General features: G+C 35.1%; 2 protein-coding genes across 4 annotated transcripts in view; one reads left to right on the top strand and one right to left on the bottom strand.

Moving 5' to 3' along the window:
- Positions 1-5,938, bottom strand: part of LOC138333871 (ileal sodium/bile acid cotransporter-like) — a 35,082-nt gene extending 29,144 nt beyond the window's left edge. Inside the window, exon 1 of the mRNA XM_069282514.1 lies at positions 5,712-5,938. The gene's annotated coding sequence lies outside the window, so the exon portion shown is untranslated. The remainder of the gene's footprint in view (positions 1-5,711) is intronic.
- LOC138333870 (putative amine oxidase [copper-containing]) lies at positions 1,787-21,527 on the top strand. 3 transcript variants are annotated; one of them, XM_069282511.1, is made up of 3 exons: positions 1,787-1,862; positions 16,100-18,183; positions 18,664-21,527. In XM_069282511.1, exons 1-3 carry the CDS (start codon positions 1,850-1,852, stop codon positions 18,982-18,984), a joined length of 2,418 nt encoding a protein of 805 aa, XP_069138612.1. In that variant the 5' UTR covers positions 1,787-1,849; the 3' UTR covers positions 18,985-21,527. The 3 variants fall into 3 exon arrangements, with proteins under 3 accessions (XP_069138612.1, XP_069138613.1, XP_069138614.1); XM_069282512.1 differs by lacking the exon at positions 1,787-1,862 and adding an exon at positions 8,806-8,963; XM_069282513.1 differs by lacking the exon at positions 1,787-1,862 and adding an exon at positions 11,672-11,825.
- Positions 21,528-22,090: the final 563 nt, after the last annotated feature.

Raw genomic sequence — 22,090 nt, 5'->3', positions numbered from 1 at the left:
TAGTTATTGGTGTTCTTGTCTTCTAATTTTTGGTATTCTTGTCTTCACATTATTGGTTTTCTGGTCTTCTTGTTATTGGTATTCTATTCTTCTCATTATTGGTATTCTTATCTTCTCATTATTGGTATTCTTATCTTCGCGTTATTGGTATTCTTGTCTTGACGACGTATACCATTGCCGTTTTCACCTTGTTCTACCATTGTTATTTTTATGTTGATGTCTGACTACATAATGGTTCTGACCATCTTACCCACTACATATAACCTCACCACAAATATAAAAGTATCATAAGCGCGCCAGACTCGTCCCATATACACAATTGCAATTCATATTGTCTTGCACTGTAGTAGCTTTATTATTATTATTAGAACAAGGGCTGAACTTTGAACTTTGAACGTTGATTGAAATGTCTTTCATGTAGGCCTGCTTTCATATTTCTTGCCTCTAGGTATCCTCTAGACTGGCTACCAGTCTCTAGAATATTAAACAAATCACTAAAAATTGGCTTGATTATTTTTGTCTCTACTACATGCCTGATTCTAAGTTTTAAACTAGGGGGAGATAATCTAGTAAAGAACTCTGCTGAAAAAGTCTTATCAGCAACTTAGGGTCTGGTGGCCAGTCTAGGTATCCTCCAGCACTTTGTCACTTCGTTTTTAATGAATGTTTAGGTCCATCAAGCAGCGAGAGACAAACAAGAACATATAGACACCGTCTCCTGACACACCAGCAATTGTGGATAGGCGATACAGCGTCATCTTAGCCAATGCTGTTTTCTTTATAATAATTCTTATTCCATTTTTAAATATAGAACAGAAGGTTTTGTAATAATTTCTCTAAATATCACTAAAACATTAATATTTTAAACAGGTTTGAGCCGTGATTTTGTCCACGTGAACTCGGGTTCTGCTGTGCAAATTTATTTCACCATAAACACTATTTTTGAATATTAAACATAAATAAACTCCTATTTTCACACCCACACATTTAACACATATGTTGGTATAGGCGTGAAAAACCTGATATACATTAGCAGTACTTGCACCACAGCTGATAACACTACCATACGCGGGAGTGTTTACGACGTAACATGAGTTACACGATTTCTGTGTATATACTCACTTGTAGGATTTATTTTTTTCTCTTCAAAACTTGTAGGTAGGAGCATGACCTTTTAACCCCGTTTCTAATTTCACTAAAGTTTATGAGAACATTGTGGACATTTAGAAATAGTATGGCAGCAAGGAATGCTGAGAAAAAAATGGCTCTATTATACATATACAGTCGTTGGTCATGAACTCAATAAATGATTGATGTAAAACAGTTATTAAAAGAATAATTATTTAATGTTTTGTTTGTTATCCCGATAAAAGTCAAAAGTTGGTTTTTGCGTATTGTGACACAATGGTGGAGGAAAGTCGGAGTAATAGGCAAACAACTACCGTCCAACAGTCAATGCATGGATACTACGTATGATTAGACCTCGCGATCCACAGACGGGGCCTTTGATGTGTTTTCAAACACTTTGAAAATATGTCCCATCATGAAAAATACACACATAGGTGAGTTTTATTTGCTTAAGATACAAATAGATTTATGGACGAGATATTCGCTAAATGCACGAAATACCCATCTTAGTTTTGCATGGTAACCTGCCATGTGCATAACTAATCAAAGATTCGATGAGAGAAACGCACTGAGTATGTGGTGCTCGGTTGGTGATTGATGGTATGACGCAGCGATGTCTCCATACTGTGTAGCGTAGAGTAGCGACGTCGTTCCAGCTGTACTGAAGTTTCACTTCACTCCCCCACCAGCCTCAGTCATCAACTTTCTCTGAGGTCTAGATATGGACTCTTCGGGTGAGTAAATTTTACTTTATTTTTAAAACACTCTCAGTCACTTATTGTTATCTCGAAGTAAAAGTGAAAAAAAAACTTTCTAGATCCGTCTTATCATTTAAAGACATTTGAGTAAGCATATTTTATTTAAATTCAATGATGACCTAGGTCTCTAAACAAAGCCGAGATTTTTTATAAAGATTTGTATTAGGAACTCTAACTGGTTATTAAGTACTACTAGAACATTCGGAAACTTCGGGCGAGGTCGGGTTTGAGCGATAACTATATAATTTTTTTTTAAATTCTTTTTTCGTTTTCCTATGACAACATGTGATATATGGTTAACAGGTTGGTCTTCATATGGCTGCCTGCCGAGTTCACACAAACTACATACATCAGAGATGCCATACTTTAAGTCGATGTTCTACTTTCAAATAGCTTTATTTTGATCTTTGACGTTGCTTTTCTCCGCCATTCTTTTATGTAATTAACACACATAGTATGGTAGGTGACTATCAATAGGCTGTATGGCAATTGTTCATGGAAACAGAATTTCGTAATAACACGTTTAAACCTTCGGCGATCCAGTATCTTTTGTTATCGATTTAACGAATCTGTTAATGTTACCTCGTGTCTCCTTGTATGACTCTCGTAGAAGTATGGGTATGGTAACTACATTGAAGTTATAATATGTGCTGTAACTGGGTGCTTTTGAAATTTTAGTTTTTCTTCCGTAATCTATCAAAAACCATCAGTTTTGATGAATTAAACTGTGAAAATCATTCAAATGGACAGACCAACTGTCTGCACTATAAAATCCTTTGTTGTTTATGCCGTATTTATGTTAAGATGAAAAAATACCTACAGAAATCACTTTAAAATTAAAGATAACACCGTAAAATTTTTAATGAAGTTTTAGACCACACTTTGACTTCACGGTCTGAACGGATGTAAATACACTTGATTTTTGCCAGTCCTGGCAAATATAATTTTCAGCTCATATTAATACTTGAAAAATCAAAACCTATGCATGCAATTGCAATTCTCAAAATGGTGAATACTTTTGGTGGTGAATACTATATTAAAAGTTTTTTTTTTATCCACGTGTACGAAAATTAAGGCACATATAACTTTAATATGCATCATCTACAGCCGTATTACATAAGTTTACAACCTAACTTGTGGCTACGGATTTTAATCCCTTTTGCACATGCAAATCAAATTACTATTCTGGGTAACTCTAGCTTGATTAGACGTCATATATGTCTAGACCCAGTTGTTCATAACGCTTTTAAACTTAAATTAGGTAGTGATATTATCTGAAGTTAAATCGAGGCTTTATGATTGGTTTTTTAAACTTAAATTAGGAAGTGATATTATCTGAAGTTAAATCGAGGCTTTATGATTGTTTTTTTAAACTTAAATTAGGAAGTGATATTATCTGAAGTTAAATCGAGGCTTTATGATTATATAATCCACTATAAAGGCGACAAAAAGAGAATACGTCACAAAATGTTGATATATAATACTTATGTTACAGTCTATTATATAACGTAAATAAACAAGAGGCCCAAGGGCCTTAACGGTCATCTGACTACCTTGGCAATGATCACATAGGAAATTAGTTAGATATAGTGTCATGATAGCCATCTTCGAGTAGGATTAACCAGAGATGTAACAACACTTTATCGGGACCATGTCAGGATCATTTCAAGTAGAACTTGAGAAGAAGTTCAAAATGTGTTATCAAGATGGCGGCTGTGGCGGCTATCTTTGATTTCAGATCGACCCGAAAAATAACAATACTTTGTTTGGTTCATGTCAGGTACATTTCATGCAAGTTTCAGCACAATCGCAACGGTAGAACTTGAGAAGAAGTTCAAAATGTGTTTTCAAGATGGCGGCTGTGGCAGCCATCTTGGATTTCGGATCGACCTGAAAAATAACAGCACTTTGTCGGGACCATGTTCAGGATCATTTCATGCAAGTTCCAGCCAAATCGCACAGGTAGAACTTGAGAAGAAGTTTAAAATGTGAAAAGTTAACGCACGGCGCACGGCGCACGGCGCACGGCGGACGGCGACGGACGAAATATGATGACTATAGGTCATCCTCCTGACCCTTCGGGTCAGATGACCTAAAAAGCTACGAGTCTCACGATATGAAAATGTCGGGCATTAATTTTTACGTGTTATTTTTTCTTCAGTTATCTATTGAAAACCATAAGATCTGGCGAATAAAGCTGTGAATAAACATTTAAATTGGCAGAAAACATTTATGATGCCTTTTAAACATTAATTACAAGGCATCATTTATGAACTGTACAATTCTTTTTTATGCCATATATATGTTTAAATGGAAACATACCTAGAGTACTGCCAAAAATATTTTCAGCTTTTATTTGTACTTGCAAAATTTAAGGCTATGCATTGTATGTATTGGAACTTTCAAAGTGTTGGTAATTTTTGGTGGTGAATATTAAAAGCTCGTCTTGATGTGTGAGTATGAAAATTACGGCATGTATAACTTAAAGAGACATATCAAATTGGTTGATTCAATTATTCGAAGGTCATTTGAGGACACACCAACTGTCTACATGTATATGTACAAAGTGCATGCGTATGGAGAAAGATAGAGTACTTGGGTGTTTTTAGGTGTAGATGGGTTTCTGTGTGTTATGCGAGTATCCTCTCGTGGTGACATGAAAATCATACTAGTTTACAGTGCACCTAATTATATTGACACGGGCCCACTTCAGAAGTGCTAAAATATGTGAATTATTTATCAATTTCCACAGAGGACAGAAGTGCGAACACAACTGAGCGACAAGAGTAAACCCATAAGATAGTTCACAGACCTGTGAAGCTGCTCTCACGAAGATAATGTTTCAAATGCAATTGCCTCTTACGTTCAATATAGTATACACAATACAACTTCTTCCAATGTTTCCATTCTTGATATTCATGAAGCAAAAACTTATAAAAACATTAAAAAAATGATGAAATGAGACATAAAAAAAAACTTGCATATTGATATACACATTTGTCATTGCAGTGTTGTTAATTACATGTAAGATGGAAAATGACATTCTGGTGTTGTAAATTACATGTATTTTTGACACTAAATTTTGGTATCTGTTATTACTTCTAAAAATTTTTTACTTCCTTTAAGGTAAAAGGTACTACCAGGAAAAATGTTTAAAAAAATAATTGGTATAAATGTTTGCCTAAGGGTACCATCTGAACGTACAAGCAATAAAAATCATACCTCACCATGGTATTTTCAAACTTATGATTTTTTTTTTGTAAATCGGAAAACTTTAATTTGAAAAAACAAAATCTGTGAAAAAATGGTAGGATTTTCGAAATATCTATGCAAGTAAATGATAATTGCTGTCGAAAGAGCATTTCACAATGTATTAACAAACAGTTTTGTGCAAATAACAACCATTTTGCCTAAAAATTTCAAAGCAAAAAAGGGGGATAACTCAAATGTTTATTGGATAATACAAAATACAACAACAACTAGAAATATATCTTTTAGACATTAAGTGCTCTCTAACAACTCCTGAAACCTTAATTTCCAATATACATCTACAAGACCCCTGCTCTGATGCATTTTGCACGCACAAAAATGTAACACAATAATTACTAAATAACCCACATGTATATAACACTATCGCTCAACACCCTTGGAAACATTGCATAAAGATGGTTTACTTACTTGATATATTGTAAAAATACTTTCCTTTACTTCATCAGAACTTTAAATGTGAAAATAATTGAACTTTCTTAATTATGTTCCTTGATACATAGAAGTCTGTTTATCTTTTTTCGCTCTTCAAAATAGTCGTCCGCTACAGCGACTTACCTGTGTCACTTGAATGCCTTTCTGGGTACATTGTGAGACAGTAACTTCCGTTATTACGTGCGCAGTTGGACTCTGCGCATAGCGGATGTACACAGACTTCACACCCGACAATGAAAACGATAGTTCGAGAATACGCTCGCAATTAAAATCGAACGTGTTCAGCAAGAAGGGAGTTCACTCTAAACATTAAAAGTAACTGCGAGTAAATTAGAACTCTTGTTGCACTGAGTTACTCTTTACCTTAAAAAGATACGTCCTTGAAATAAATAAAACATTCCATTGACGACATTATTTACGTCAACAGCGCCGATTTTTTTCTACACCTGTACCGTATTTCGATAGATATGTTTAAATGTATATGTACGCCTCTAATGTGACATAGGTGATGTGATTTAGCATCCATAGCTTTGCTCTGCATGACTGCCTACTTGTTACATAACTAGCTAGTAGTTGTATGGATGCATTCACTCCCAGTGCTTCACATAATAATCTGAGAATTAGGACAAAATATTTCGGCTAATCTTCTTCTTCCTCTATGATGGAAGATTAGGATAAAATATTCCTTTTCATCTTTCTATTTTTCATGCTCACGATTAAAGAAGAGCTATTAATGTGTTATTCACCGCCAACATTACAAACATTTTGAGATTTACAATACATTCAATGCATAAATTTTGATTTTACATGTACAAATAAGAGCTGAAAATGATTTTGGTAGAACTGTGTACATACAGTTCGACCATTTTTACACTATTCTTAGTAATCTTAAAGTGATTTCTGCAGGTATGTTTCCATCTAAACATGCATTAGGCATAAAAGCAAGATTTTTTACAGTGGATAAAGTCTGTGTTCTAAATAACGTTTATAAGGCATCGTGTAGGCGTTTATGTCCATTTGAATGATTTCACAGCTTTATTAATTAAACCTAAGTCATTTCTTTTAATAGATTACAGAAGAAAACATAACATGTCAAAATTTTCGCCCAGTTACGTAACATATATTTGTGATTTTGTGGTTTTATTAGTTGAACGCACTATTAACAGCCAGGTTAATGTAAGGATGTGCCTGATTTGTTGGTGGAGGAAAGCCGGAGTATCGGGAGAAAAACAACATGGGATTCGAACTCGCGACCCCGAGGTGGAGGGCTTGTGGTAATTTGTCGAGACATCTTTACCACCCGGCCACCGCGGTCCCATTTGGCACATATAATTGTAAGAATTAAAGACAGAAACTGTGCATTAGTCAGCGCATTAGGGCTTCAAGGGCTACGTAGGGATTAGATGCCTCGATGTTCTCGAGTGTGGTGTATTGTACTGCTACTGCAGTTTGCTGTGTAAGGGGGAAAAGCAGTATTTGTATGTAACCTTTGTAGCAGAGATTTGTCTGAATGTTTATGGGTGCGTTTTATCATATGTTTATCAAATAACAGTTACGTATAAGGTTTACGGTTCATAGCTCTTTTCTAACACATTTGCTGATTGGTTGATTAACGTCCTATCAAGAGCCAGTTAACAACCAGGGTCCTCTAAGGATGGCCTCACCTGTATGCGGTGTGTGAACTGAGTGCGTGTTTTAGGAGACTGCGATCAATCTCTCCCAGGGTTCATAGCGGTCCCCACTTTCAAATTGTGGGGACCGCAACCAATCTCATTATACAACGTGAAAACCAGTTTAGAGGGATAAAGAAGGTTACAAATATGGATGCAACATATAATTCCATTATGAACTTACTATCTACATACATTATAGAGTGTACCTTATCTGTCTTGACATTTTGATGTGTCTTATTAACTAACCAACCTTAATGTAACTTAGCTGGGACGTTATTCTGAACGGTGTAATTTAGAACTAAAGACGTGTCATACCTGAAGGTTATTGGTAGTCTATATTGGACGGGTGTCTGATTAGTGTTTAAGCTCGGACGATATGCCCCTTTTTTCTGTCGATATTGATCGTGTGTCTTATTAAGGATAGTGATGACCTGACATAAGAACTTTAACCTTTCCATATGTTTTTGGATATTTTATTAAGGACGATATTCACCGGGTGTCTTATTTAGGACAATGATACCCTTTATACCTGAACAATGACGTGAGACACTTAACCTGTCTTTATGTTTTGGAAATTCTAAGAACGATATTTTCCGGGTGTCTTAAATAGGACAGCGGTGATCTTTTTATCTGACGTAAGACACTTATTCTGCCTATATATTTGGAATACCTTATTTTGTACGATATTTTCCGGGTGTCTTATCTAGGACATTGGTGACCTTTATACCTGGCGGAAGACACTTATTCTGACTATATATTTGGAATACCGTATTTTGTACGATATTTTCCGGGTGTCTTATTTAGGTCAGTGGTGACCTTCATACCTGGCGTAAGACACTTAATTTATCTCTATGTTTTGGAATATCTTATTAAGAACGATATTTTCCGGGTGTCTTATTTAGGACATTGGTGACCTTTATACCTGGCGGAAGACACTTATTCTGCCTATATATTTGGAATACCTTATTTTGTACGATATTTTCCGGGTGTCTTATTTAGGACATTGGTGACCTTTATACCTGGCGGAAGACACTTATTCTGCCTATATATTTGGAATACCTTATTTTGTACGATATTTTCTGGGTGTCTTATTTAGGTCAGTGGTGACCTTCATACCTGGCGTAAGACACTTAATCTATCTCTATGTTTTGGAATATCTTATTAAGAACGATATTTTCCGGGTGTCTTATTTAGGACATTGGTGACCTTTATACCTGGCGTAATACGATTATTCTGTCTATATGTTTTGGAATATCTTTTTTAGTACGATATTTTCCGGGTGTCTTATTTAGGACATTGGTGACCTTTATACCTGGCGTAAGACACTTATTCTGTCTCTATGTTTTGGAATATCTTCTTTAGTACGATATTTTCCGACTGTCTTAAGGACAGTGGTGACCTTTATACCTGGCGTAAGACACTTAATCTGTCTATTTATGTTTTTGATGTTTTATTCGGGACGATATTCTCCGGGTATCTTAGGTAGGACAGTACACTCACCTTTATACCTGAACAACAACTTATCTTTATCAGCGATGATAAATTTTATTCCGGAGATTGTCACACACTCGTATCTCCGTTAAGGCCCCTGTATTTGTATAACTCGTGTCTGTGTGTTAAATCTACCTCCCGCTTATCCGACTTCCCACAGTGATTTAACCTTAAAGCAGATGTGCAGTGCTGAGACTCGCTGCACCACGAGGTAACTACATAATTTATGATCTTAATTTTTGAAAATTTTGACATGGAAATTATATTTATTTTTAAATGAATCTGAACTAATATATTTGTATCGCCATTTAATGACATAGTGTTTTATAGCTGGCAACGTGACAATCGCTCACATACATTTGTTTCTGTGGCGTACATAGTTTCAGAAATATTTTACTCCTATTTGTCTCCTTGAACAAACATTATACTTATCTACCAAATGATATTGTTTGTCTTCATATTGCAATGGGTTTTCTTGATATCTATATCTGTTAGTTCGATCAATATATTGAGCAGGTAAATTGGGTTGATTTCCTGCAGTTTAACCATCTATATTTTTACAAAGCTGAGAGTAAATTATTACACTTATTATTCCGCTATTTTTGTACTAAATTCGATGAATACCTGTCGAATCATGTAATATGCATGTCTCGCATGATATATATGGTACTAAACAATGCCTGAAGAACATCCAGGCCATTTTATCAACCAACTAGTACCTTGTGTTATCTGTATTGTTGACCATAAATATAAGGTTGAGACCACGGTAGACTGTAGTATTATGTCTAAATATGCTGAAGATCTTATGGGGTATTTGTGCAATCTCTTGAAATCTATGAAAAAATGAAATATGGTTTGGTCCACAAGATTAACGTTATATTGATAAGTCAGGCTCCTTTAAGGATGTCCTCCCATTTGTGCTGTGTGCTGTGTGCTGTGTGTGCGAACGTCTGTATGTTTTCAGAGGCTAAAATGATATCTTTAAAGTATGCAATACGCGAACGAGATACTGAGTTCACCTGTAGTTAAGTTATCAATGCACACCTGTGTGACGTATTTGTGTATGCTATCCACTTCACGTCAAGGTCAAAACAAATCAATGTCAATGTATGCACATGTATTACTGCCCTATCTGCTCAAACAAATACCCTTGTTGTGAGCAAGAGTCATGTTTGACCTGCTTGTTCAAAGCTGCATTGTGCATATGTAATGATTATTTTATGATTATAAAGCTTCATGAAAAAAATCCGAAAATAACGCCAAAATCGACAATATCATGACATCAAAATCAAAGAAAAATGAAGTTAAAACATAGCGACATTAATGCATAAAAATGATATAACATTGGCTATCATTAGTGTGACAAACAAAGAACGACACTTCATATGAATCATAACTAATAATTATACATATAATGTAAAACTAAATACTGTTGTTGTTACGGAGTCGTCCTAGTCTTGTAGGCCTTAAATCAAAAAAAGCCATATTAGGCTAAGCACTGCACTTGCATGCAGAAAACAGTACAGAGTGCAGACGAATTATTCATGACATACGAAACCCTCCAAGGGCAAATTTTAAAAATTGAAAAAAATCGATATTACGACTGTTTAAAAGACGTTATTACGACTTCATTTGAATTCACAACTTTCCAAAGGCGGCATTACGACTTTTGAGAAAGGGCTATATTGTATTTTTTGAAAAGCCGTTGTTACGACTTTTTCAGTGCGTTAAAACGGCGTTTCAAAATGCGTTATCATGTCTTTATTCGCGTTTTTACGACTTTTGAAAGACGATATTTAAACTTTTTAAAAGGGTGAAATCGTTTTTCCATTCGCGTTATTACGACTGAGGAAAGGAATTTCAAAAATGTAGTATGACTTTTAAAAAAGCGTTAGTACGACTTTTGGAATGCGTTAATACGACTTTTGAAAGGCGTAATTTTTGTTTTTCTTTTTGAAATTGACAAATCTAGGCTAAAATTGTATTGAGATAACGTTCCTTCATTACAAAATAACATAAAAATATACAAATCTGTAATTACATCCTGTTGAGGTTTGGTTAGAAAATGAACGATGACAGCCGATATATATATAGTTAGAGCAGGTTTTATACATTTCTTCTATTGAAATGATAATTGGGAAGTGTGAATGACCTTAAAGTGGAAATTTCCATCACCGCTAAAATTAACTTTGAAAGTCCTCACATATGTGCAGGATTACTTAAAATGTTGAAATACCTAAATTTCACAATTTCCGTAGTTTGGTCATAATTATCGGCTAACTGTGCTTTACATGTTTCAACAGAGATCTAGTTTTTAAGACAGCATAAAGTCTATTATTTATAAGTTGATAAGGGGTACACATCATAAACTGTTTAGCACACAAATGTATTGATATATGCACGTACACATACGTTGTAACTCAAAATGCATGTGACTGGATATAATATAGTACATAAAAATCAATATTGAACCAATGGAAATGGAAATCTAATGGTCAAATAATGACAACCTCTCCTTCAAGTATGGAACGCCATATATATATATAGCTGGCTCGTATGGTTCAAATATACTATATGAATTTGTGTACTAATTATATAGTTTAATCATTGTATGATTTAATCTTAGCAATTTATGGTATCATTTTATCAATATTTGATTTGACCAATCACTAACTGAGGTTACACATAAGCATGTTCGAGTAACAGCTATTCCATTGTCGTTTTTTAAAAGTAGCAGATGATATATCATGCAATTCCAGGTATTATAATTTCTTTTGCTATAGCTGAATTAACTTTCTTAAATTCGTATGTCACCTGTTGACATTTTGTGAAATCTAGTATTTGTCGATATTTTCTAACTTACCTTTAGGACAGTTTTATTGAATATTACAAGTATGTAAATGCAGATGAGAAAACAGACTGTACCAAGTGTAAATGTGCATGACAGAGAAATCAGCAGTCACCCATTAATGTCAAAGGTATCAGACTTCATTAACTGCCACAGTGCTCACTCAGATGGCTTCCATAACTAATGGATTTTGATATAGGTCTGCCTTCTAATAGCCGGTGTTAGGTAAGTCATTTTTATAGCGTTTGTAATATTGAAAGTTGAACAAGTACCTCTAAAATAAACATTATGTTTGTCGTTTAAGAAGACATGAGTAATACAGTAGAACAATGTTATACTAAAATCTCTTCAAAATATCATGATTCCAATATACCCAAAGATAATGACAACGGACATATGTTAACAGGGATTGTAATATTTCAAATAAAGTGGTCCCACTGCAGATTGAAAGATTGAATGGAAGATAAAACAAGTCTACCAAATGGATGTTTTAGCAATAGTTTGTTTGTCAACGTTCATAAAAAAAATAAGAGTAAATTAATCAATTATGGAACTTGCTGAAATGTGTATGTTGAATATATACACCTTGGTATGTTGAATAGTTAATATTACCACTATTAAATATTAATTTTAATATTAATGTTATTAATATTAAGTTAGTTTTACCTCTATTAGATTGTATGCCTTGTGTAGGTTGACCGCTAACTCTCTATATACACCTGGGTATGTTGAATAGTTAGTATTACCACTGTGAGATTGTTTGCCTTGTGTAGATTGACTTCAAGCTCTCTATATATACCTGGGTTTCGAGTCACAGATGCACACCACTATTTCTCGAAACTAATTTGAATTATAAGAAGCAGCATGTCTTACTGAAGTTATATAATCAATTGTCACATAAAGCTTTGATTTAAAGATGCTCCGCCGCTGACGAATGTTTTTTCTCTGTCAAAAACAGGAGCAGGCGAATAAGTATTTTTCTGCAGTTACAAAAGTTACTTACTTTACACCATTACCATCATTGGAAAGTTTGAGCTTCTTACTTTACTCCAAGATAAAGATATGAAATTAATTGTGTCCAGATAAAAATCCGCGTCACAATGTGCTATATGGAATGAAGCACTGATTGTACATCTACCAAAGACATTTTATATGTATTGTTGTGTTAAATAGATAATATCTACATGATTAAACATCAGTTATGCTCTGTCGGCGTTAGAGCATCTTTAATGTAGACCGTCCCTTCTGGTTTCCTCTCATGGATTTCGTTCATTTTTTGATATTTTGAATTTAGGTACACCCTGATCACAAAAACCGCATAAAAATCATATGTCACCGGGTAGTTTTTTCTTCCATGGTTGCTTAAAGATATGTACAAATGACTTAATAATCCGGATTTTAAGGATTTTTAAATAAATAATATTTTCTCCCTGTAGCATCCCTTAACATATAAATAATATGCCTGAAACATGTTCATACCTTCAGTAGGTGATATAGAATCCATTACTATATCAAATAAGCAGGGTTTTCCACAATAAAACGAAATATCGTTATTTTAAATTTAAGTCCGGACCCAATTTTAGTGAAAAATTGCATCAAAATAGTCATGTTTTCTTTTTTTCTGAAAAAATGATCTCAAGAAAAAAACGATTTTTTAGAATTTCCATGAAGATTGGCTTATTTGCAATACTAAATGCAAATAAAAAGTATACCTCACCGCATTATTTTTCAAAGTATGACCGATTTGCTTAATAATACCCCTTAAATTTTGGCCTTAAAATATTAGAAAATAGGCGAATCCGTAGCACTTTTCAATGTTTTATGTTATTCATTTACCCTTGTTAGCTTTTACCGATTGGCACACCTTTAGATTGATACACTTAAAGTAAACACTCAAAAAGGTTCTAGACGAAATACTTGCTCGAATGCCGATTTCAGAAGCGAGTTGTAATAGATGGGTACGGAGAAATAAAATACGTTTGCCGGGATTCGGATAGCGACGTAACAAACGTATGACGTCACAGAAGGGACGGTCTACGTTAAGTCAACTTTGGCACTCATTATGTAACTGAAATTTATAAAAAGCATCAACGTAAAATTTAGATTTTAAAAGCTTGTTTCGAGAAATCGGACCTGCTGGTATTTTTTTGTTCTTGTACTTTGGTTTTCCTTACCTATGTAATCATGTCACGTTACATGATCACCCTGGGTTACGAGTTCGAATCCCTTATGGGACAGTTACCACGTATAGTGATTTTATATTGATTTTTTTTCAAATGACCCTTGCTATTAATAGGAGGTTAAACTAAAAACAACAATATTTGGTAATAAAAGTTGTAATAAAATGCACAGCATATTTTATAGTAAAAAGCATTTATGAATTACGAGAACAACAAATTTTCCTTTATCAATTTAATTTGCACTAGAACTATACATTAACTTTCCTCTGAACCTTGTTTTGAGATACTTTTGGCCTGTTGCACTCAAAACAGTCTCGTATCAATCTTTTGCAACTTTGTTTCTTTAGCGCGTCAACCAACATTGTTTAAAATACAATCGGGCAAAGGCTTATATTGTTATCTGGAAACTGGATTCTTTCTCCTTATCGAATTCCTGACAAACAACTTTTATTACTATGAGTAGATTTGTAATTTGTTACCATCACTCGACATCAAACCGACCTATTTCCTCTAACTCAGAATAACAAAATGTTTCACATACATTTTATTCGTGTCAAGTATGTAAACTCTATCATTGTCATGACTTAAATACCACGTTTACAGATAATAGTCCTGTTCGAGACAGAGACTAGGGTTCGCTAGCCTGGTCTGTTCACACTGTCTTCTGATGTTGAGAGCATGGCTTGGCAATTTTCGATTAATATGTTAATAATTGCTATCATTATAGGATGACAGTTATCATCATCCTAGTCCTTCTAATAATTGTGTGCGATTCAAATATCCTGTCGTTTATTAACATCAGCTATTATTCAGTTTAGTTTATATTGTCAGAACAAAATAACACAACGAAATATTTCATTTAAAGGCCCACTTCCGAAACATAAATCAATGATAGCAATTAAAACACGTTAAAAACACAAGTACATAAATGGCCCACGGTGAATTTATAACACAAACATATAATGCAAGATTCAATATCAAAATCCATGTTAACATTTTTCTGCTAACTTTTGCGATTCTACAAAGTTATAAAACTTCACATGAAAAATACAGCAACCTTTTCGATTGAGGTAATTTGTACATTTAGATTGGACATTGATAGCTAGGCGGACGATTACGTTATCATATCGTTCAGACAAGTTTACGTTTATGATCTGGGTGTATTATAATCTCGTGTATAACTCAAACAGATAAAAATAAATCCCCAAGGAAGATTCATTCTTAGTAACTATTCCCGTATTTATAAAGTTGCTATGGTTATATCGTTAGAGATGTTATTTATTTTCATTTGATTTTTCAGTATATCACTGGCAGATTCTTATATTTGTTTCCAGTTTCAACGAAAGTCGTGTCTATTTTAAGCACAGCTGGGTTAAGAGTATTGCTATTTATATATCAGGTCCCAAAGACTTCAATCCTCGATACTTCAGGGGTTATTATCACTGTCATTAACCAACCTTGGACTATGTCAAAGTAAAACTGAAGGCAATATAAGACACGGGTCATTTCAACTAAATTTGGTCGTTTAATGTGCACCAAAAGAATCGGATAACGGTACACGGTAGTTGATTGTCTGGCTTTGAAGTCGACTGTCGCTTTCTCTCTGTAATTTCCATAAGAAGTATCTGCTGGTCTGTGATTGGTCAAGTTATTTTTTTTCTTAAGTTGCCGTCAGTTTTACTATGAGATAGTCCAGGGGTGGATATAACGTCAGTGATAGTAACCCCTGGAGTATCGAGGATGATATACTTTATTATGAGCAGTTTCTTATGTTAAATTCTCTCCGATATTATCAAATAGGATTAACGGCACACTAGAAAAACGTATAGCCAATACATCATGCAATTTACACAATGCAAATATAAACACGGAGCCTTATTCTTAATGGCGACCAACCAACTTACCTATTAAATATGACGTCAAATGTACCAGAATTAAAAGATGGCGTCTGAGATTCAACAACGTCAGAGAATAAAACGTACATATTTACATACCCTTTGGATCATCACAGAAAAAAAATCCGTATTAATATATCAGGACTTGGGATTAAAACCTAGCCTCACACTTTTAGATGAAATTGGTTATATAAAGATATATCTCAAAAATTCAAATATAAAAATACAACAACCAAAGCACTTATCAAATGTCTCTGGATTATTTCCTGGTTTTTAAGATTAACTTTAGGTGACCTCTCATCCCAATTTAGAATTGCGGATGATTAGGGTGTTCCGCAATAAATATATCATCTTTATAAAACAATACTTTTTTTTGGTCGTCTTAAAAAGTTTGTCTTCATTTTACCTTTCTTCTTTCATACAGGAAAACCTGAGATGGAGAAATACAGGCGATCAATAGGAAGATGGCGATTACTGGCATTTGTCCTTCTTCTGTGTGTTCTTGGTTTATTGGTAGGAATTATCATCATATCCTTTGTCAAAGACAGACAACTTGAGGACCAAATGACGCCAACATGTTCTGGTAAAGAGGACATCAATTTAGAAGAGCCATCCGATCCATCAGTTTTCCACGACCTTACTGCAGTTGAGGTAGATGGACTGATGACATACCTTCATTCGCAGAGGAGTCTTAATCTGGTTGACCCTTCAAAGGCAAGAGTCAACAACAGCTATGTGTATCTAGCAGAGATTTATGTTCCTCCTAAGATGAAAGTCCTCGATTATCTTGATAACAATGGAGCGAAGCCTGAAAGGGAAGCAATGGTTACGATATTCAGGGGAGATAGGCGGCCACCTGTTGTCGAGGAGTATCTGGTTGGTCCTCTTCCGAAACCTAATCATTTGAAAGAAGTTCCAGGGCGACGAAAAGATATTCCATTTAACCTTCGGCCATTGAATGGACCAGAATTAGTCGCTGAAATAGTGTTTATAGAGGAAACAATCCATCAAACTTTATACGACCTGGTTTTAGAAAGCTTCGGAGGCAAGTTTAGAGATTGCGGAGACAAATGTTTGACCATGCAGGCACCTGCGCCGTTCTCCCCAGCGGTTTCAGGGGTTCCCCTTGGGAGGAAAATTTGGTATACTATGTTACGTACTATTGACTTTTTGATTCTTCATCCAATGGACTTTGCTGTTCTTGTAAATTTTGATCAAGACACTCAAAATGTCGAGGTTGAAGCTGTCTGGTATAACGGTCAATCCTTTAGCACCTTCGAGGAACTGGCAACAGGTTATGCTGACGGCTCTGTCAGGAAAATTAAAGTCCCTTATCCAGCGGAAAATGACAACACATTTTCGAAAATGATGAAACGTGGTCCTGAATTTCAAGAAGGATTCAAAAGAGACCCGATACAATTTGAGCCTGATGGAAAGAGATACAAAATACATCACAATCACGTGGAATACATGGGGTGGCAATTTTATTACCGAATGGCCACCGTTTCCGGACCACAGATCTACGACATCCGCTTCCGGAATGAAAGAATCGCTTACGAGATTAGTCTACAAGAAATCGTAGTTCTTTATTCCGGTTTTAAGCCTGGTCAAATGTTTCCAGATTATTTTGACAGTTGCACACTGATAGGTCCCCAAGATAAAGGACTGGTACCGGGGATAGACTGCCCCGCACATGCTACATTTATGGATACCTCGTTTGTCCTTGAATCATCGAAAGAACCAGTAACATTTAAGAACACGTTTTGTTTGTTCGAACAAAACACTGGATACCCGCTTAGGCGACATCAGTCCTATGCCACAGGCTACGGCGGATATTTTGAGGGAATGCCAAATGTTGTTCTAACACTAAGGTCAGCCTTCACGGTAGTGAATTACGACTATATATTTGATTTCATCTTCTACCAGAACGGGGTTGTGGAAGTACGTGCAATGTCTACGGGGTATATATTAGCTACATTCCACACAGACCAAGAAGCACCTTACGGAGCACAGGTGCATGATAACATTAACGGAAATCTTCATACTCATCTCTTTAACTTCAAGGTAGATATTGACATTAAAGGAAAAACAAACAGATTTGCAACCTGGGATATCACGCCTTCCTCGAGACCAAATGACTACTCCGCAGTGCAAAACGCTCAATACCACATGACGAACTATTCACGTCAAGTCAAGCAAACAGAAGAGGATGGCGCCTATAAATTCAATTTTCAAGCGCCCAAGTATCTTCTGTTCTATAACGAACAAGAGAAAAACGCGTACGGAAATCCTAAAGCCTATCGTCTTGTCAACAATGGGATGGTTAAGCAGCTGTTCGCGGAGAACGAAGGAAACGAGCCAGCGGCCAGCTGGGCGAGGTACCAGGTAGCAGTCACTCAGTACAAAGAATCCGAAAGGAGGAGCAGTTCTGCTTATGCCTACATGGACTCGTCCGATCCCGTGGTACAGTTCCAGAGCTTCATAAACAACGAAAGCATCGTAGACAAGGTATGTTATTTGTAATTGAATACTTTCTAGTTACCTTGTCCTTTTAAATGTTTGTTACCCATTGGAAACAGATTTCATCTAACGTAAGACTCTAGATCTTGAAGTATTCATCCATATTCGTGTGGCACAGTGACATATATTTTGACCTTTGACCTTTTTATCAGAAAAGAACACTGAAGGCGACTTATCATAATGATGTGATGATATCATAAACTACATAACTAACTTATAGACTTTTGCTATGTAACTTAATATTACAACAAACGCCTTACAACAAATAACTAAACAAATGCCTTAATTCATAATATTTTGAAAAGTATGACATTGAAAACAGATTAGATATAAATGTTCTTATTTATTCGAAGTTTAATGAGTTGATAGTCATTTTAATGTGAAGATACTATTTCAACAAAAATACTTTACACAATAACGTATAAGTCAATGTTTATGATTTGGGTATCAACCCTATTTATATTACAGGATTTGGTTGCCTGGGTCACAATGGGTTTACACCATATCCCGCATACTGAGGACCTTCCAGTCACACCCTCCCCAGGAATGGGTCTGACTTTCTACCTCCTTCCTTATAATTACTTTCCTGAAGACCCCGCCATGGCCTCCAAGAGTTCTGTCCGTATCGAACTCAAGGATAAATCTAAACCACAAGACGGAGTCCGGGTTATAAAATACGGACCTGAGGAGGAGAAACAATGTGTAGCGAAAAAGAACTCTTACTTCGACATGTTAAAGAAAACTTCGGGAGTGATAGTGGATGACGGAAGTGGTTCAACAGCCATTTAAATGTCATGTTAGGGTATGAAAAACAATGAAGAGAATGTGATGTTTGTATAAATGCGATGAATGCAAGTAGGTGACTAGAAGTTCGGTTGCCTAATACTGTTGAATGTACTATACCGAAAAGGGAAATGTTTTTATCAGATAATTTGAACATGTGTGATACGTCATGACATGTGACGTTTTACACAAGTTTACTTATTTATGTTGTTAATATGACTGTTACGTAATGATCATAAAGACATTCTATGTATTCGTATGTTCTATAGGGATTACATCATCAGCCACCTTATAATGAGGGAACTGACTGGGAATGAAGCCCTTCTATCTTGTGGTTATAACGAGAGGGCTGACTGAGAAGAAATCCCTTTTATTTTGACCTTATAATGAGGGAAATAACTGAGAATGGAGTCTTTCTATTTTGACTTTAAAACGAGGAAACTGACTGAGAATGGATTCCTATTTTGGCCTTGTAACGAGAGGACTGAAAACGAATCCCTTTTATTTTGACATTATAACGAGAGATTTGACTGAGAATGGATTCCTTCTATTTTGACCTTAAAACGAGGGGACTAACTGAATGAAGCCCTTGTATTAAGTTATTCAGACGCTTTGTTAATAGAGGTAATAGCTGCTAATTGTCCAACTTCAGCAAGTGTTATTTTAGGTTATGACATTCAAAAGCATTTAGTATTTTCTATCAAAAAATGCGGGTTATTTTTACAAATTCAAGTCAAGGACCGTTATCAGCTTATACAGATCATATTTGAGTATTCCTTTACTTGGCTCGGACTGGTATAAGGCCAATACCTATTCAACTACGATGGCCGACAAGAGCCTGACAAAAAGATATGAAAAAACTGTAACGCTTTTTATTATAGTACAGTTTTTTCACATATTTTTGTACCACAATATGGTACAAAAACATGTGAAAGTTCGGTACAGAAAGATTATAAACATCTCGAGAAAATTCAGATTACATTCACATGTTTATGTACCAATAGCCGAAATGAGCCGGCAAAAAGGTGTGAAAGCTAATTTCTTTTCACTTGTTTTACCACTGATGGTACAAAAAGATATGAAAGCATGGTACATAAACATGTGAAACGATTTACCTTTCATATCTTTCTTTACCATCGGTGGTACAAAAACATGTGAACGCGTGGTACAAAAACATATGAAAGGGTCTGAGCTTTCACATCTTTTTGTCCCATCAGTGGTACAAAAACACGTGAAACTGTAGTAAACAAAGATATGAAAGGAGCATTGCAATGCTGTTATCAAACACCATGACCAAAGCTGACCCCGAATAGCAGCGGTTTGATTAGGGCGTCACAACAAGCGTAAAATGTCGTTAAGAACATTTGAGGACAAACAGAAACAAAACTATATTGCTATTTTTCGGGTGTAACTTAGGGCCTACGATTGTTAGATAAAACCTGTAAGATGTGGGCATTCCTATTATATAGATAAATAAATGAAACATGGTTTCCAACATTAAAGTATTTGTTTAATTGTTTTATATTATTTTCCCGTGAAGCTGTATACAATCTAACTGTTGACAACTTTATCGGGAAGTCATTTGTCAAACTCGGTAACATTTGAGTATCTCGCCTTTTACATGTTTCTGTACCATTCTGTAAAAGTGACTGCTCACATAAATACTGCTTTCACATCTTTGTGTACCATGCTTTCATATGTTTTTGTACCATTCATGGTACACAAACATGTGAAAAAACTGTACCATGATAAAAAGCGTTACAGTTTTTTCATATCATTTTGCCAGGCTCTTGTCGGCCATCGTACCTAACATATCGTATATTGTACTATCTAGATATTTATGTCCGGAAGTTTTATACTAAATATTGTCGACTTGATTACCATTACAAACAAGTGTTGCATTTAGCATATTATGAGATACGATTACTCAAATCATGTTCAAAGTATTGTAGTTTATGATCACTCCACCTTACGGTCGTACATTAACTCACACTTCCTGTTTATTTGTATTTTTTGTATTTATCAATAAGCATGATTATCTGATTATGAAATGTTAAGACTCACCCATCCAATTCCACATCCACAAAAGATGCAAATCCGCAATCATCATCTAAAGGACAATGCCTGCCAACTCTTCTACTTCAAAATCTGGAAGAGTGGTTTAAAAGTAAATGCAGGGATTAAAATTGTAATTACCATATGGCCAGTTATTTTCGATGGTCAATATGTTAAGAATAACACAAAAACATCAAAAACGATAAATTTTGGTGATTTAAAACATTAACGCTATAATAGTTACAAATCATCCATTTTTGATATTTCGCTAATAATTTTACACAGACATTTCGACAATAATTGCCCATGCGGTTTTTAATATATACCTGTTTCGAAATGAACGAAGAGCTTATCTTATCCAGAACAACATGACTGTCATCGAGCTTTATGTACTAATTAAGGTATACTTTTTCTTATATTAGCTACTAAATCATTCCTATCCAAGTGAAAAAAACTAACTTTGTATCATTTTAATTAAAACGTAAATACTAAAATCTGTTTTGTATTCAATATCATCTCTTTGTTTATTTATGTGTCTCCAACCAAACAGAAATCCACATGTTGTGAAAACCAGATAAGTTCTACGTCATCGGTGGCTAATTGGTGATCGAAATTTCAACAGATCAAATTTTCCAAACAGAATTATTACATATTTTTGAAATTTTGTTTAGAATGAAAATATGTATTATATTTTTTTTCATACAGAAAACACAGCTACTAGAGCCAGGTGTATCACAAGAGTGAGCGTTCTGTCCTGCGGCAAGAAAACATAAACTGCTTACACGTCAAGGTCGACCAGGGTCAAGAGTCTTTTTTCTTGAAACAGATTTTGCATTGTAAGGCTAATGGACAGTTCATGTGAAATCAGGATGTCCCTGTGGATGCAAAGACCTATTGCTATGTGATGAAGGTGTACCAGCTGCATATTTATGCTTAGTCCGCTAAACCTGCCTATATTATTAAGTTTTTATTTATTTATTTATTTATTTTTTTGCCTAGGATATAGTCCGCTCGCGGTGCCTCTTAAAAATGTGAAATCGTCCTACGCTACGTTAGC

Source organism: Argopecten irradians, chromosome 10 (genome assembly GCF_041381155.1).
Source record: "Argopecten irradians isolate NY chromosome 10, Ai_NY, whole genome shotgun sequence".
NCBI classification, from domain to species: domain Eukaryota; kingdom Metazoa; phylum Mollusca; class Bivalvia; order Pectinida; family Pectinidae; genus Argopecten; species Argopecten irradians.
Note: the sequence above shows the minus strand (reverse complement) of the source record. Positions and strands in the feature narration are given on the sequence as shown.